This window comes from Alligator mississippiensis, chromosome 14, assembly GCF_030867095.1.
Source record: "Alligator mississippiensis isolate rAllMis1 chromosome 14, rAllMis1, whole genome shotgun sequence".
Lineage (NCBI taxonomy): Eukaryota > Metazoa > Chordata > Crocodylia > Alligatoridae > Alligator > Alligator mississippiensis.
The window spans coordinates 40,991,710-41,005,223 of record NC_081837.1 but is presented as its reverse complement, the minus strand read 5'-3'; the positions used below and the strand labels follow the sequence as shown (position 1 = coordinate 41,005,223).

The 13,514-nt window shown below is 55.5% G+C and overlaps 1 protein-coding gene across 3 annotated transcripts in view; it reads right to left on the bottom strand.

The window, feature by feature from the left end:
- Positions 1 to 13,514, bottom strand: part of CDK18 (cyclin dependent kinase 18) — a 50,663-nt gene that overhangs the window by 22,643 nt on the left and 14,506 nt on the right. For all 3 annotated transcript variants that reach the window (XM_006259890.4, XM_019477269.2, XM_019477268.2), the window contains exon 2: positions 3,074 to 3,229. In XM_006259890.4, coding sequence (XP_006259952.2) covers positions 3,074 to 3,197 — 124 coding nt within the window. In that variant the 5' untranslated portion in view covers positions 3,198 to 3,229. The remainder of the gene's footprint in view (positions 1 to 3,073; positions 3,230 to 13,514) is intronic.

Below are 13,514 nucleotides of genomic sequence, written 5' to 3'. Positions count from 1 at the left end.
GTACCAGGGGCACCAGCTAGGATGCTTTGCCCAGCACTGAGCTGGCCTTCCTGCTATGCTCCTACTCCTTTCGTGCCTGAAAACCAGTTAACTAGGCTGACATTCAGTAGGCACCACCAGACTTCAGAGGCAATATCCCAGTGTAGATCTCTCCCAGAGCTACTGTTTTAGGCTGGCTGCAGACTCAGGCAGATGTCACCTCCTCCACTTCCCTTTTGTGCACCATGAGGAGGTCCTTGTTGCAACCCTGAGGCCCAAGCTATGCTATCTCAGCCAAATGCTTAGGTTTTGAATCACATGCCAGGGACAGGAACTGTTCCCCCAGCCTGGCCCAGTCCAGCACCTGCCTGTACCTGCGTGCTGGGCAGGGCATATCGCTGCCATGTCTGCGTGCCTTGATGTGCCTCTTGGGAGGGCTTCTGGACTAGCAAGCTCTCCAGCAGGGCTGCAAAGGGGCCGCTGTGGGATGGAGGAGTTCTGGATGTCCCTCCCGCAGGGCACTCAGGATATCACACCCGGCCCAGCTGCCTCTTCCCTCCCTGGCACCGTTGGACGGCGCTGGGGTGACATTGTCTGGGACTGGGTGTACCCAGTGGGGGAAGCTGTTTGCTTTTCCACTTGTCAGCTCTGTTTCTTTCAGTCCTTTCCTTATTGGCCTCGGGGTCAGGAGCGAAGGCAGGAAGGAGAAAGCTGCTGGGGCTTCCTACTGTGCCGACAAGCTCCCGGCAAGATTTCTGCCTGCTCCAGGAGAAGCCCAAGTGCCCCAAGACCCAGGCTGCCGCGGCTCTGTCTGCCTGATGCAGCCTCTTGAGAACAGACCTCAAGACATCTTCTTGTCCAGCCGTTCTGTTATGTGTCACTGGCTCGACCCCCAGCTGCAGCTCACGCAGGGCAGCCATGGGGCCTCCAGGCTCCCTTCCCCCTCCTTCGAGCCGGCTGATAAGGGGCTCAATGCAAAGTGGAACAATGCAGAAAAACATAAAGGAAAATGCCTCTGTAGGCAGACGTGGCAGTACACATGCTTCGGCTAAGATGTACCCCATTTAAAGAACAGGATAGCAATGCACTCACACTGTGAACTCTGAGACCCAGTCTTCATTGGTGGCATTATATAACCCCTCTGTAGAGCTATGCAACGTGACCAAGGAGAATTCACATCCAAACTCAAACCCAGGCAGCGTTTAGTGGTCCAGCCATTTGGGGCACGTTCTAGATGCAGCTTCCTCACCTATTTCCTGCTTGCAAACCCCACTTCTTAGCGAGACAAATTAGTGATGTAATGCTGTCCTGTTCCCCTCCAGCAATGCACACTCCTTTCTGAACCCCAACATGCACTAACTCCGACACCTAAGGACCACTGGGAAGGTAACTATTGCCTTCAATGGGCTTCAAGTCACGCCTGCAGGCTGCAAGGTCTTTTGGTACCTGTGCTGATCCTCTTCCATTTGCTAATGCTCTGCCCAGGCAGTCTGGCCCGCTGCTGCAGCAAGGAGCTCCCAGCAGCCAGGGGTTTATGAAATGCCATCTGTGGGTGGAGGGCTGAAGAGACGCAACAGAGAAATGCAGCTGTCAGGGCTCTTAATAAACAGCAGTCGCGGCTTTGCAGGAGAAGAAGGGTAAAGGCAGCGGGGAGGTGACTTTGCCGACTTGTTTATGACCCATGAGAGACTGAATCAAGAGATCTGGGCGGAAAAGGAGCAGGCTCTGGGAAAGCACACACCGACAACGCTTGGCGCAGCCATGGACAGTGGAGGGGCCCCCTGAGATGCCCTTAGCACCGCAATGCACCCCACAAGGCTTGGCAACACCAACAGCAGAAGCAGAATATTGGGACAGACCATACAGAAACCGGACTGGACATACGATGAAGACGATCAGAGCACGCCAGGCGGCAGGACGAGGGATTGACCGGGGAGGTAGAAGGCAGCTTAGTACCAGGATCTGCTGGGGAAGGAAGTCTCCCTCCCGGTGCTGGGCTCTGTCCCACTCAGTTCTGCCCTCTCTGGAGGCAAAGACACCCCCTGCACCTGCAGCAAGTCTCATGTCACCCCCGGATGGGCACAGACCCAGCCCGGGACTTGATACCAGGCCCACCTGGGGGCTGCCACCTTTGGCAGACAGCGACACGACCTGGGTCTGGGTCTGGGCCCTTCTGCTGCCCCTGGGTCTACACTGGGGGTCCCCAAGAGGGTCACCAACTCCAGAGCATGGCAAACTGAGCTCGGCACTTGCTACCGCTCCATCCAGGTCCCACCCGGAGCAGAGATCCCCGGGAGAGGGCAGACAGCGTGCGGAGGATGCCGCAGACGTGGTTTGTAAATGGAAGGGGAGGCGGTCAGGCAGAGACAGGCCGAGATCTCATTAAAGGGAGGGAACGGGGAAGCTGCCTCATTACATGACACAGCCTGGGCTCGCGCTGCAGTGATAATGAGCCCAGGGCTGACGTTCCCTGAGGAAGGCATGGCAGCAGCTGCTGACTGAGGCCAGCACCGAGCTCCCTGCTGCTCCATCCCCTCAGCTTCTGTGCACCTAATTAAGGGCTGTGTCTGATTACAGCCCCGTGGGGGACCAGGGTGGCCATGTCCCTGCTTGCACAAGTGTCAGAGGCTGGACCTGCAGGGACATGAGGCTGCAGCAGTGAGGAAAGCCAGCTTTGAAGAAGGTTGCTTAGCCTCTTTGTCCACAGGGCTGGGGGTCCCAGGCGCTCAGAAACCGCCGTCTTAGCCACAGCATGGCCGTTCCTCCCCCATTTTTGCTCTTGGCTTGGGTGATAAATAACCTTCCTCTGCACTTTGTGCAGTGCCTTTCCCCTGAGGCATTCCCCACACAGGGAAGGGTTACCCCCATTACACAGATGGGGAGACTGAGGCACGGAGCAGAGCGGTGACTCACCCAAGGCCACACACCGCCAGTTTGCATTTGTGCTGCCTCTGGGCGTTTCAAGGCAGCTGGGAGCCAGGTGGACTGAGGTGGAGGGACGCCCAGACTGTGCACCCACCGGCCCTGACTATCTCTGCCTGGAGGGGATGCTGGCCACGCTGGAGCACGCGTCCTGAACCCGACGGCCTCTCACCTTCATTCTTCCTGTTGTTGAGCTGGTTGAACTGCTCCGTGAACTCGGTCAGCGACTCCTCGATGGTCTCTGTCCGGGGAACCGAGAGGGAAAACCTCCTCTTGAAGTTTTTCATCTTGTTCATTTTCTCCGGCGCTGCAGGGGGATGGCAGGGCCCTGCGGGGAGACGAGAGAGAGGGGGCATGACGAAGGGCATGGCTTGCCTGTGGGACTGCCAGCCCTGCCTGGAGCTGGGCTCAAAGGGCCTGGCTTTCTGAATCCCAAGCATCTGGAGCGCTGTTTGCAGTCAGGAGCACCCCACCCTCGCGGACATCAGGCCCAAAGACGAGAACCTGGAGGGACAAAGAGTGAGGGTGTTGTTGGGATGCGACTGCAGAGCCCAGCTGCAGCGCTGCTTATCACAAATGCTACAAGCCGCTTTGCCCTTCATTGCCCCGGCTCTGGCTGCATCCCTCCCTAGCTCAGTAATGCAGATAGGACGCGGTCTGGGAGCTGCTCACACAGACAGCTGCGTTCTCGCTGTTTTGATTGCCCAGGGCATTGTGCTAGCAAAAGGCTGATGCTTCTAAAACAGACGGGACAGCACGGCCCCGAGCCAGAGAGAGGGCAGACCCTGCACAACTCTGCCCATGCTCTTCAGCATGCAGCCCCCTTGCTCCTGAAGCCCTGGATAGCCCCCACACCACAGGAGTCCTGACCCACAACTCCTCCAGCTCTGGACCGCCACCACACAGTGATCTGCGGATGCCCCTCTGTCTCAGCTCGCCGCTCCAGCCGGTCCTGAGCCGGAAGCGTGACCCAGCAGCAACATGAGCTCAGTGGATGGGGGCAGAGGGCTGCTTCCCCTTGAATATCCCACGTCCCGGTGACAGCACGACAGAGCTGGCTTCTAGCCTGAGCCGTCCGTGCCCGCTCCCGCTCTGCCCTGCAGTTGGGACACAGGCCATATTATTTTGCCATCGTAGGGGAGTCAATACAGTGGCTCAGCAAGGAGGGGGGGAATGGCAGCAGGCCCAGCAGCTGCTGCCGATGGCCATAGGACTCCGGCCAGCAAAATCAATCAGCCAGGCCCCCACCCTGCTGGCCAGAGGCTGGTCCACCCTAACCCATCGCCCCCACACTGGGCAGAGCTGCAAGCTCCAGGCCTGTTTTTCCAAAGAGAGCTAGCAGCCAGGTCCCCTGGAGAGCCAGGGAAGGCCGGGTCATGGTGCAAGGGACTGAGGACAGGACAGACACTGCCCTGAGCCTCATCTCTCAGCCCTAACCCTGATACGACACATTTAGATGGGGAGTGTGGGGGTGGCTGGGCAAAGGGCTGTTGTGAAGGAGAATACCCCCACCGCGGTGTTTCTGCCAGCAGGGCCTGAAGCCCCCTCCTCTAGCCTGCCTGGCAAGACAGCTCCACATCACAGCTCTGGTCTCTTTTCCTGTTACTCTTATTCTGCAGCCCCAGAGGAACCTGAACGTGCAAATCAGCCTCTGGCTCCCAGGTTGCAGAACGGGCATCCTGCCCTGCTACATCCCCGCTCTGCTCCCTTGGCGCCCCTGGAGCCAGGTAGCGGCATGCTCGCTCCCATGACTGCGCCCCGGTGAGGCAGGTGCAAACCCCCTCCCCGCTCGGATGGGTTATCGGCACAAAGCAACACTTCTCACGTTCCAGAGCAAGGGGATCAGACGCAGCATCCGGGAGCTAATGCACCACGTCGCTGTGGCAACGCAGAGGCTGGGGCCAAAATGCCTGCATCCGAAAGCTTAATAGATTATGTGTCAATCACGGACCCATTCTGCTCGCTCATCAGCCCCGCGCCGCTCCCTGACGCTGCCTCCCGTGGCCAGAGCAAGCCCTCGGCTGGGATATTTGGACGGTCTTGGAATTTACCCAGCTCTTCAATTGCCAGGGTGCATCTGCCCACGTCTCCGGCAAACCTGCTTCTCCCCGTTCCCCAGCCCCATGAATGGAGAGTTCACATGCATCCGAGGAGTTGAACTGGTGGGATGTGTCTCACGCCAGGCATGTGCACTGACCCTGCGTGAAGCTGCCTCAGTGCAAGCTCCCTAGCCTTTGAGCCATATGTCCAGGCTGCAGGGAATGGGGCTCCAGTCGTCATCCAGAAGATGGGAGAGCTGCAGAGAAAACCCACGATGTCACAAGAAGCCTCAACAGTGCTTTAACAGGTGATGTGTGCTCACCTACCATCCAACAGGCACTGCTAACTTTCATGTGCGCCCACAGAAGATGGGGTGTTTCCACTCGGCAAACACCGTTCCTCACCTCTGGAGACCGAGTCACTCTTTGAAAGACTGAGATGCTAATTCCACATCCAGGATGGCCCTAGCCCTGCATCTGAGCTGTGCTAACCACAGTCGTTTTGCCCTGCACAACTGCGCACCAGGCTGCGGCTGCAGCTGGGAGGCACAGCGGAGGAGACTGCATTGTAGCTGTGCATGCAGCAATCCCTGTCCACATATATCACATGCACAGTGCCAGGAGATCCGTGGTACTACGGGGACCTACAATATCGTCATCACAGTATCATTCATGGTAAGGACGTGTTCAGGAAGATGAGATGCCAGTAGCAATAGGCACCACACCCACCCTGCTTCAAACCCTCCTGATGTCGGACTGACAGCACTTGACACCAACAGCCTTGCTTTCTGCTCCCAGCAGGGAAGCAGTACCACAAGATGCTTCCAAAGTACCCCACCAAGGGACTTCCACCCCTCCCCGGCGAGACGGGTGAAGGAGTTGCAAAATTAAGTAGTGCAGGTGCCCAGTGCGAGCATCCAGCTCTGCAGCAGGGGATATGCAGCAACTTATAGTGGCTCGTCCTCCACACGTGGGAAGAGGAGAATATTCTCCGGGGTCCATAGTTCCCGGAGGAGCTAGTCCAAACTGCCAGCAGAACAGCCTGCCACTAGAAAACAGTTTCACCAAAATCCAAACTTTTCAGTTTTTCAATCCTGAAGACATTTCTAATAGCAAACAGCGCAGATGAACCAATTTGATTTTCTCATTTGCTTTAAAAATGCTGAAGCATTTAATTATTTATATGTAGGTAAGACATATGGGCTTGGCTTTCTCGTGCTGAATGTTTACCATATTAATTATATTGCAACGACAGATATTACACAGCAACATACATATATTTATAGTGTAATATATTGATATCAATAAAATGAAACACCAACAAAGCGTTTAATTGTTTCCAGGCCGATTTTCCCCAGAGTCTCTCTTCTGTGCAGCCATCAGAAGGAAGTGCCACACTCTCAGTACCTGAAGGTCCAAGGTGGTTGCAGAGCACCCTGCAGCTACAGAGCCACCTGCCCACAGGGGAAGTGCCTTCCTGGTCTCCATCATGCCCAGGCCAGCTGGTGCCCTGTAGCGTGGATTTATGCCCCCTTGTCTATGACTATGCTCTGCTGCGTTGCTGCCAGAGGGAGTCATTGCAAGAGCCTGGACTCCAGGGCAGTCAGGGAAGGGGAAAGGATAAGTGCTGAAAGGGGGATGGGGTAGGACCTGCCCCCGTCTCTCCCCCACTCTCCCTCCCACCTTGCACATGGGCTCAAGAGAAACAAGCACCTGAGTGCTGGGAAATCATGAGCTGCAGAAAGTGCCGCCCAGAGCTCTTCCCCTCACTGCACCTACCCACGCTGTAGCTCTGTTGAGCTGCTATATATAATCCTGCTGGGAGCGGAAGTGGGATGAGGGTAAAAATAGCAGTAGAGAAATGGCCAGGATGCCTATCGCTGCCTGCCCTGCAAGGTATGTGGCTATTCTGGGCCCATTATCTTTACAACTTCATGCACCGTGTAAACCCAGCTGCTTCCTCCAGCTGAGCATGAACCCACCTGACACATGGCAAGGGGGCCCAATTAAAATGCCACACACCAAAATTTATGGGGCTGTTCTTGTTCTTTCCTCTCTCCCCCTCCCAGAGAGTGCACCTTTGACAGTTGCACTATGCTGAGATCCCTCCACCCCGCTGTGCTCAGCATGGCCGGAAAGGGCCGCCTCTCGTACGGATCCAGTTCCCGGACGGCACCGTGTGACTCACATCAGTGCAGCTTGCTCCTGTGTCAAACCAGTGTAAGCCACAGAGCCCAGCTGCATTACACAAGGGTGTTGCCCTAGGACAGTGGCATGTGTGGCCGAGCCTAGCACACTCAGTGCCCAGCTCTTGAGGGTGTGGGCTTTGGGCATTTTGTTTCCATGCAGCAAACCTTCCACTAGACTGTGCGGCTCAGTCTGGGACACCGAAGGCCTGAATCTCCAACACAGCCTTTGCTTTTGGTCCCCAGAGGCCCAGGCTGGTTATGATGGTCAGAGGTGTGGGGCAGTGTCAGGTCTGAGGGGGATACATTTTCTGCAGGGCTTGACACCCCGTTGGGCTGGAGACATTGTAGAGGGACCTACTGGGCACTGGGCTGTTCTGCAAATCATAGATTCATAGATGTTCGGGTTGGAAGGGACCTCAGTAGGTCATCGAGTCTGACCCCCCTGCCCTTGGCAAAGAGTGCTGGGGTCAGACAACTGCAGCTAGGTGCTTGTCCAGTCTCCTCTTGAAGACCCCCAGGGTACGGGAGAGCACCACCTCCCTTGGGAGCCCGTTCTAGGTTCTGGCAACCCTCCCCGTGAATACGTTCTTTCTAATGTCCAACCTGAATCTGCTCTCCATCAATTTGTGGCCACTGCTCCTAGTTACTCCAGCGGATGCCCTAGTTAATAGAGCATCTCCTATTCCCCGCTGCCCTCCCCGATGAATTTATAGGCAGCCGCAAGATCACCTCTCAGCCTTCTCTTGCAAAGTCTGAAGAGATCTAGATCCCCCAGTCTCTCTTCGTAGGTCCTTGCCTGCAGGCCTCTGACCATGCGAGTGGCCTCCTCTGACCCCTCTCAAGATTCTCCGTGTCCCTCTTGAAGTGCGGCGCCTAAAACTGGACGCAGTACTTCAACTGAGGCCTGACCACTGCTGGACAAAGGGGAAGCATCACTTCCCTGGACCTGTTCGTCATGCATCTGCTAATGCATGATAAAGTGCGGTTAGCCTTGTTGATCACTTCGTCACATTGACTCACGTTCATCTTGGAGTCAACTATGACTCCAAGATCCCTTTCCACTGCTGTGCTGCTGAGGTCGTCCCGCAGCCTGTAAGTGTGTTGGTGGCTCTTTTTGCCCGGGTGCAGCACTTTGCACTTGTCTTTGTTCAACTGCATCCTATTTCGTTTGCCCATTTTTCCGACCTGTCCAGATCCGCCTGGATCCGCTCCCTACCCTCTGCTGTGTTAACTTTGCCCCTAGTATCCACAACCAGCAGTGCTCAAGATGAGTGGCCTTTTGGGAAAGCAGTAGTCAGCGTCTTGCTAGCTCAGCTGCCTCCTTCCTCACCCCCCATAGCTTGCAAATGTGATGGGAAACTGGAGATGCTCACTCCAATTTAGGGGAGGAATGGGAGCAAGTGAGGAGCAGGGGCACATGGAGTCACCTTGGGGACAACAGACCCTGGTGGCTAAAGCTGCAAAGTCTGAGAAGCAAAAGGCTATCGTGGGTGTCGGGGCTGCTCTACACAAGTGCCTTTCAGAGCCAGCTGCCGGAGAAGCCAGCGTGGCAGCACACAAGCAAGGGACAGCATCAACGGGTGTGCTGGCACACTCATTTCCCCAGGTCAGGGACATTTATTTCTGCCTGGATTTCTTCTGAGCTGCAGTTTCTGCTTCTGGCACTCCACAGCTCAGACTCCACTAATGAGCTGGGAGAGCTCTGTTTCCCACTGCCCGGATTTCAAGGCAATGATGCTAGTGACTTTAAATAAGTTTTAGCTGCAGCTCAGATAGGATATAGAGGCATTTATCAGTTGCAGCAGAGCGAGCTAGACCTTACAAGGCAGCCCCTACGGAAGCAAAATATTAATCTCACTTGCATTCGCGTCATATCTTTCCACCCAAAGGATCCAAAACACCCCCAAAGTGATTTACAACAGCTGCCACAGAAAGGCAGTCACTTCTGGGATGAGAAGGATTGCCCAATTACCAACACACAGCAACAATGTGCAGCCTAGTCAGATGGGATGGGAAGAATCTGGGTGAAACAGTACTGGGAAATTTAGGTACCAAAAGGCAAAATATCATCACTCAGGCTGGAATTTGGCCAGTCGCATTGCAAACATTTGGAGCAAACTGCTGACAGATGTCAAACCTGAATCCTGACCAGAAAGCTAATCCCCTGACTGGTGCAAGGTGCTTAACTGCTTGCTAAATAGTGACTTTGAAGCCATATTAGCAACTCTAGCAATAACTGTGCTCTGTATTTCATAGCAAGCTACTTCACTGGATATTTGGGCTCTTATTGTCGGACGATTCTCTCCGGGATCCTCTGCAGAACAGCCCCCGCGCGCTGCTGGGGAATTCGAGAGAGCAGTATCTCAGTTAGTAGCTCATCAGCAGTGTCTGTAGCTGCCCCCCATCCCACTCCAGCCTATCTCGGGAGGTCACTATTTCCATGGCTAGTAGGTGACACTTATTCATGACTGCTGAGAATACTGGAGGAATGGTGACTTTTCAGAGCAGAGACTCTTGTTTGCTTAGCAAACAGCCCCATTGTAGGGCACTGCCTGTGTTTATGGAGCTAAATCAATAATGAATCAAGAAAGGCGGGTGATGTGGCCCTCCTCCTGTAACTGGGCATGGAGACAAATCAGACTGAACTAAGACTAACACATACAACACCCCTGCTAAGTGTGTGGTATTCCTCTCTAGCAGACAAGGAAAGTAAGAGTTTACTACAGCTGCTACTTCTCTATGCGCTCCTCCCACCCAAGTAGCAGAGGCCTGTGCCTTGGAGCAGCAAGTCTGTGGCTCTGTCCATGCTGGTACCCAGCAGCAAGAGCTGTCACATGAACATTTGAAGGCCCCGATACATGCCTTCAGCATGGGCCGGAGCCAGCACCATGACGCAAGCAGTCATGGGAGGCTTCCTCCGGTGCTGATACAGCCTTCTCCCGGCACTGCCGTCTGCTGGTCCCTGCCCAGGAAGCATTGCAGAATGGGGACAGGGCGAGGTGCTCCCGGAGAGCACCCTGGGGCTGCTTTAATTTACCCGGGAGGCTATTTTGGTCTCTGTGGCAGCTGAAAACCCCGAGAGAGCAAAGGCAGCCGATCCCCCTTGGCTCCTGGAGGGGCAGCAAAAAATCCCAACTCCAAACCACAGCCACTCCCTGCCTCGTTTCCCCCGCTGCTGCCATCAGACCCTCTGCCAAGCACCGAGACCCCTGTTCCCATAACCAGCGACGCATCTGTGGGCCAAGGCCAGCCGGAACAGGTGCACCCTGCCCAGCATCCTAAAGGAAGCCAACAGCGTGCTCAGAAACAGGGACAGGTGCATGCTAAATGCCTGAGCAGATTCATCGAGACTGATCTGGGCAGACAGGCTCTGAGCAACAGCATGAGGACTTGAATGGCAGAGCTGTGGACCCCCGCTCGGGAATGTGGTTTCTTTTGACATCCCTCTGAACATAGGGAGGGCTGGGTCCTGGAGGCAGCCCGAGGGCGGTACATGCATGGCAGCACGGGGGGCTTGGGCCAAGGGGGACAGTAGACTTAGCTGCACCTTCAATAGCTCCAAGGGCCCCTTGCTAAAATCTCTTCCTCTCCCCAGGTACTAGGGGCTAGCATCTAGTCTCTGCTTATGTGCAAAGCACAAATCCAATGCAGCCCCGCTGGGAATCTGAGAAAGCCTCTGCCCACTGCTTGCCCCATTCCCCTCCCGCCGGGTGTCTGTGGAGAGGTGCCTGCCTGATGAGAGGAGAGAACAGGGCCAGCTCCCTGCATCCCGCCGCGGTGCTCTGCCCGTCAGGGGGCTTGACATTTCACTGCTACGCAGGAAACAAAGCCCCGCTGCCAGAAGGCCGTGCTCCTGCAGGGAAGGTAGCACGGGCAGCTCCTATTAGCCTACACGAGACCCGCAGGACGTTGGAGGAGGCTTGATCTCGGGGCTGGTGGATGGAGCCGAGCACTCGCTGGAACAAGAAAGTCTGGACCGTGTCTCTCCCGACCAGGGGATGGCCCTTTCTTCATCCTACCCCTCAGGGCCAGGGGCGAGCCAGGCAGGACAGGCTCCCACCTGCACCATGCAGCAGGGACAATACTGCTCCCTGCCTTGTCCCTGCCTTTGCTTCGATTGTAAGCTCCTTGAGACAGGGCATCTTCATCGCTCTCCGCCCATGCAGCAATTAGCACAACAGGGTTTCCAGCCCCGTTTTGGATTCAACCCCCTGGCAAAGGGCTCTTGAAGGCAGCTGGGAGGCGGGTGGGATTCAGTGCAGCAAAGCCAGTCTGGGGTCCAACCTCCGCCCCAGGAAGGAATCCGTAGCCTTTACCAAGCCAGTCCATAACTCACGCTGGGCACGCTGGTGTGACTGGGGAGGAGCGCTGGAGCTGCGTTGCTGGGTAGACAGTTCCAGCCCAGTTCCCCCGGGGCCTGACAATGAGCCCAGTAACAGGCATGCACAAAGAGGGCTTGTTTTTTCCTTTGTGCTTCTGCCTTTCTCTCTGCGGCCAGCAGCCCTGTGCGGTGTAGTCAGCACTTCACACTATGGCCTTCTGTTACAGTCTTCCAGCGCTTGACGGGATGAGGGAAGGCACCACCGAATGCAAGGAGCCGCTTCTCTGCCTGGGGTTCAACCTGGGAGAATGTAGCTTGTGTTTGGCTGGCTCGACAATAGGCCATTAATAGCCAGTTTGTCCAGTCACACGCCAGTGGCTGTTACCGGTTCAATACCCCCATTGTCTGCTGTTCTCGAAGAGTTCTTGCTGTGCGGTAGGAAAGGTGGTTGTGTCAGTGCTGCCATGGTACGCACCTTCTTTTGGAGGGATTAAATGGCCAGATACTCAGCTGGGGCAAACTGGTACTGCCCCACTCAAACCAAGAGAACTGCGCTGGTTTATGCCGGCCACGGATCTGGACTGTAACGCGGCCGTAAGCGTGTGGGTGTTTCTGCTACCGTCCAAGAACTTACCTTCCACAAGGTCCCAACTAATGCACTTCAGTCTTATGCGGCTAATTCCTGCTTTATAGGAATTTAACTCTTGGGCATATTCGATGACTTTGCAGGTTTCACCTGCTGTCCCTCGCAAGACGAGAGCTCGAGTAGCACCGTCAGCCGTTGCAGTGTGGCCGTGTGGCCTACTGACCATGGGGCTGAACGGGGATCCGGGGCCCGGGATTGAAATTCTGGCCCCACTGGAGTCAAAAGGAGTCTGCCTCGACTTCTCCAGGGGCAGGATTGACCTGCTGGAGCTCCATGAGCCACGCTGAGCTCTGTGCTGCTGCAGCTAAATTGCAGCTGGACCCACGGACTGGGCTACCGACCCACGGAGTGGCCTTGTAGCACCGCAGCCCAGGGCACGGGGGCAACAGCAAGTCGATGCTCAGAGCAGTTTCCCTAGTCCCTCCATCCTAGTTACACCATTATTGGCAAGTAATATCTCAGCCTCCTCTCTGTTTGGACTGCAAGCTGATCACACCAGTCCTCGCTCACGATGCACATGTATGGTGCCTAACAGCACCATGCTCTGATCTCACCCGGGGCTAAACATTAAAAAGGAAAAAGCAGCAGAATCAGGGCCCCTAGACAGGTCCTGCAGCACTTGTCTTGCGTGACATCATTCAAGCGCCTTATAACTAAATGATTAATGCGCTTGCATCTGGGGGATGCCTCTCACCCCAAAGCATCAAACGGCACAGTCTGAACTGTGCTATCCGGGGCAAGTCATTTCCCCTCGCTGTGCCTCAGCTCCCAGCGCTGTGAAAAATGTGCCTAATGATGCTCACACATCCTCCACAAATCCCTTTGCGAGCTGACGGCCCGGCCACACTGCAGCTCACTCCGTTACACTCTGCCACCTTCGCTTCCTCCTGTGCCTTCCACCGGATTTTGCAGTTCCTCATGTCCAGCCCTACCCTCTGACAGAGCATTGCTGTGCACTGTTAAATAGCTGTCACAAGCCACCCCAGAAGGGGCTGCATATTATATTATCGGCGGGTAGAATAGTTCCTGTGCAAATGCATAGCCTCGGGGATCCTTCTGGATGAAGGATGCTTCAACACGCAAAACAAATATTGTCTCCTGCAGGTGGATAGCATTTGGCAGCCAACTTCCCAGGTGGTTTGAGAGAGAAACAGAGGATGCCAAGTACAGAACAATGAAGGGAAAGTTACTCCCAGTGACCCAGAGCCTCCTATTCTCTATTCCAGGAGTTATCCTCTAGTGGGGTCATGAGCTCTTCCTACATATTGCAAGGGGCATGTCTACCCGGCACTTGCTGCTGCGGCCGCACCATACTGCAGAAAGCCAGCAACAGCAGCACAACAGAGCTCAGTGCAGACTGCAAAATCCATCCCAGGAACCGGTTAAATACTCAAGCCACTGGCCTGTGCTGACCTTTA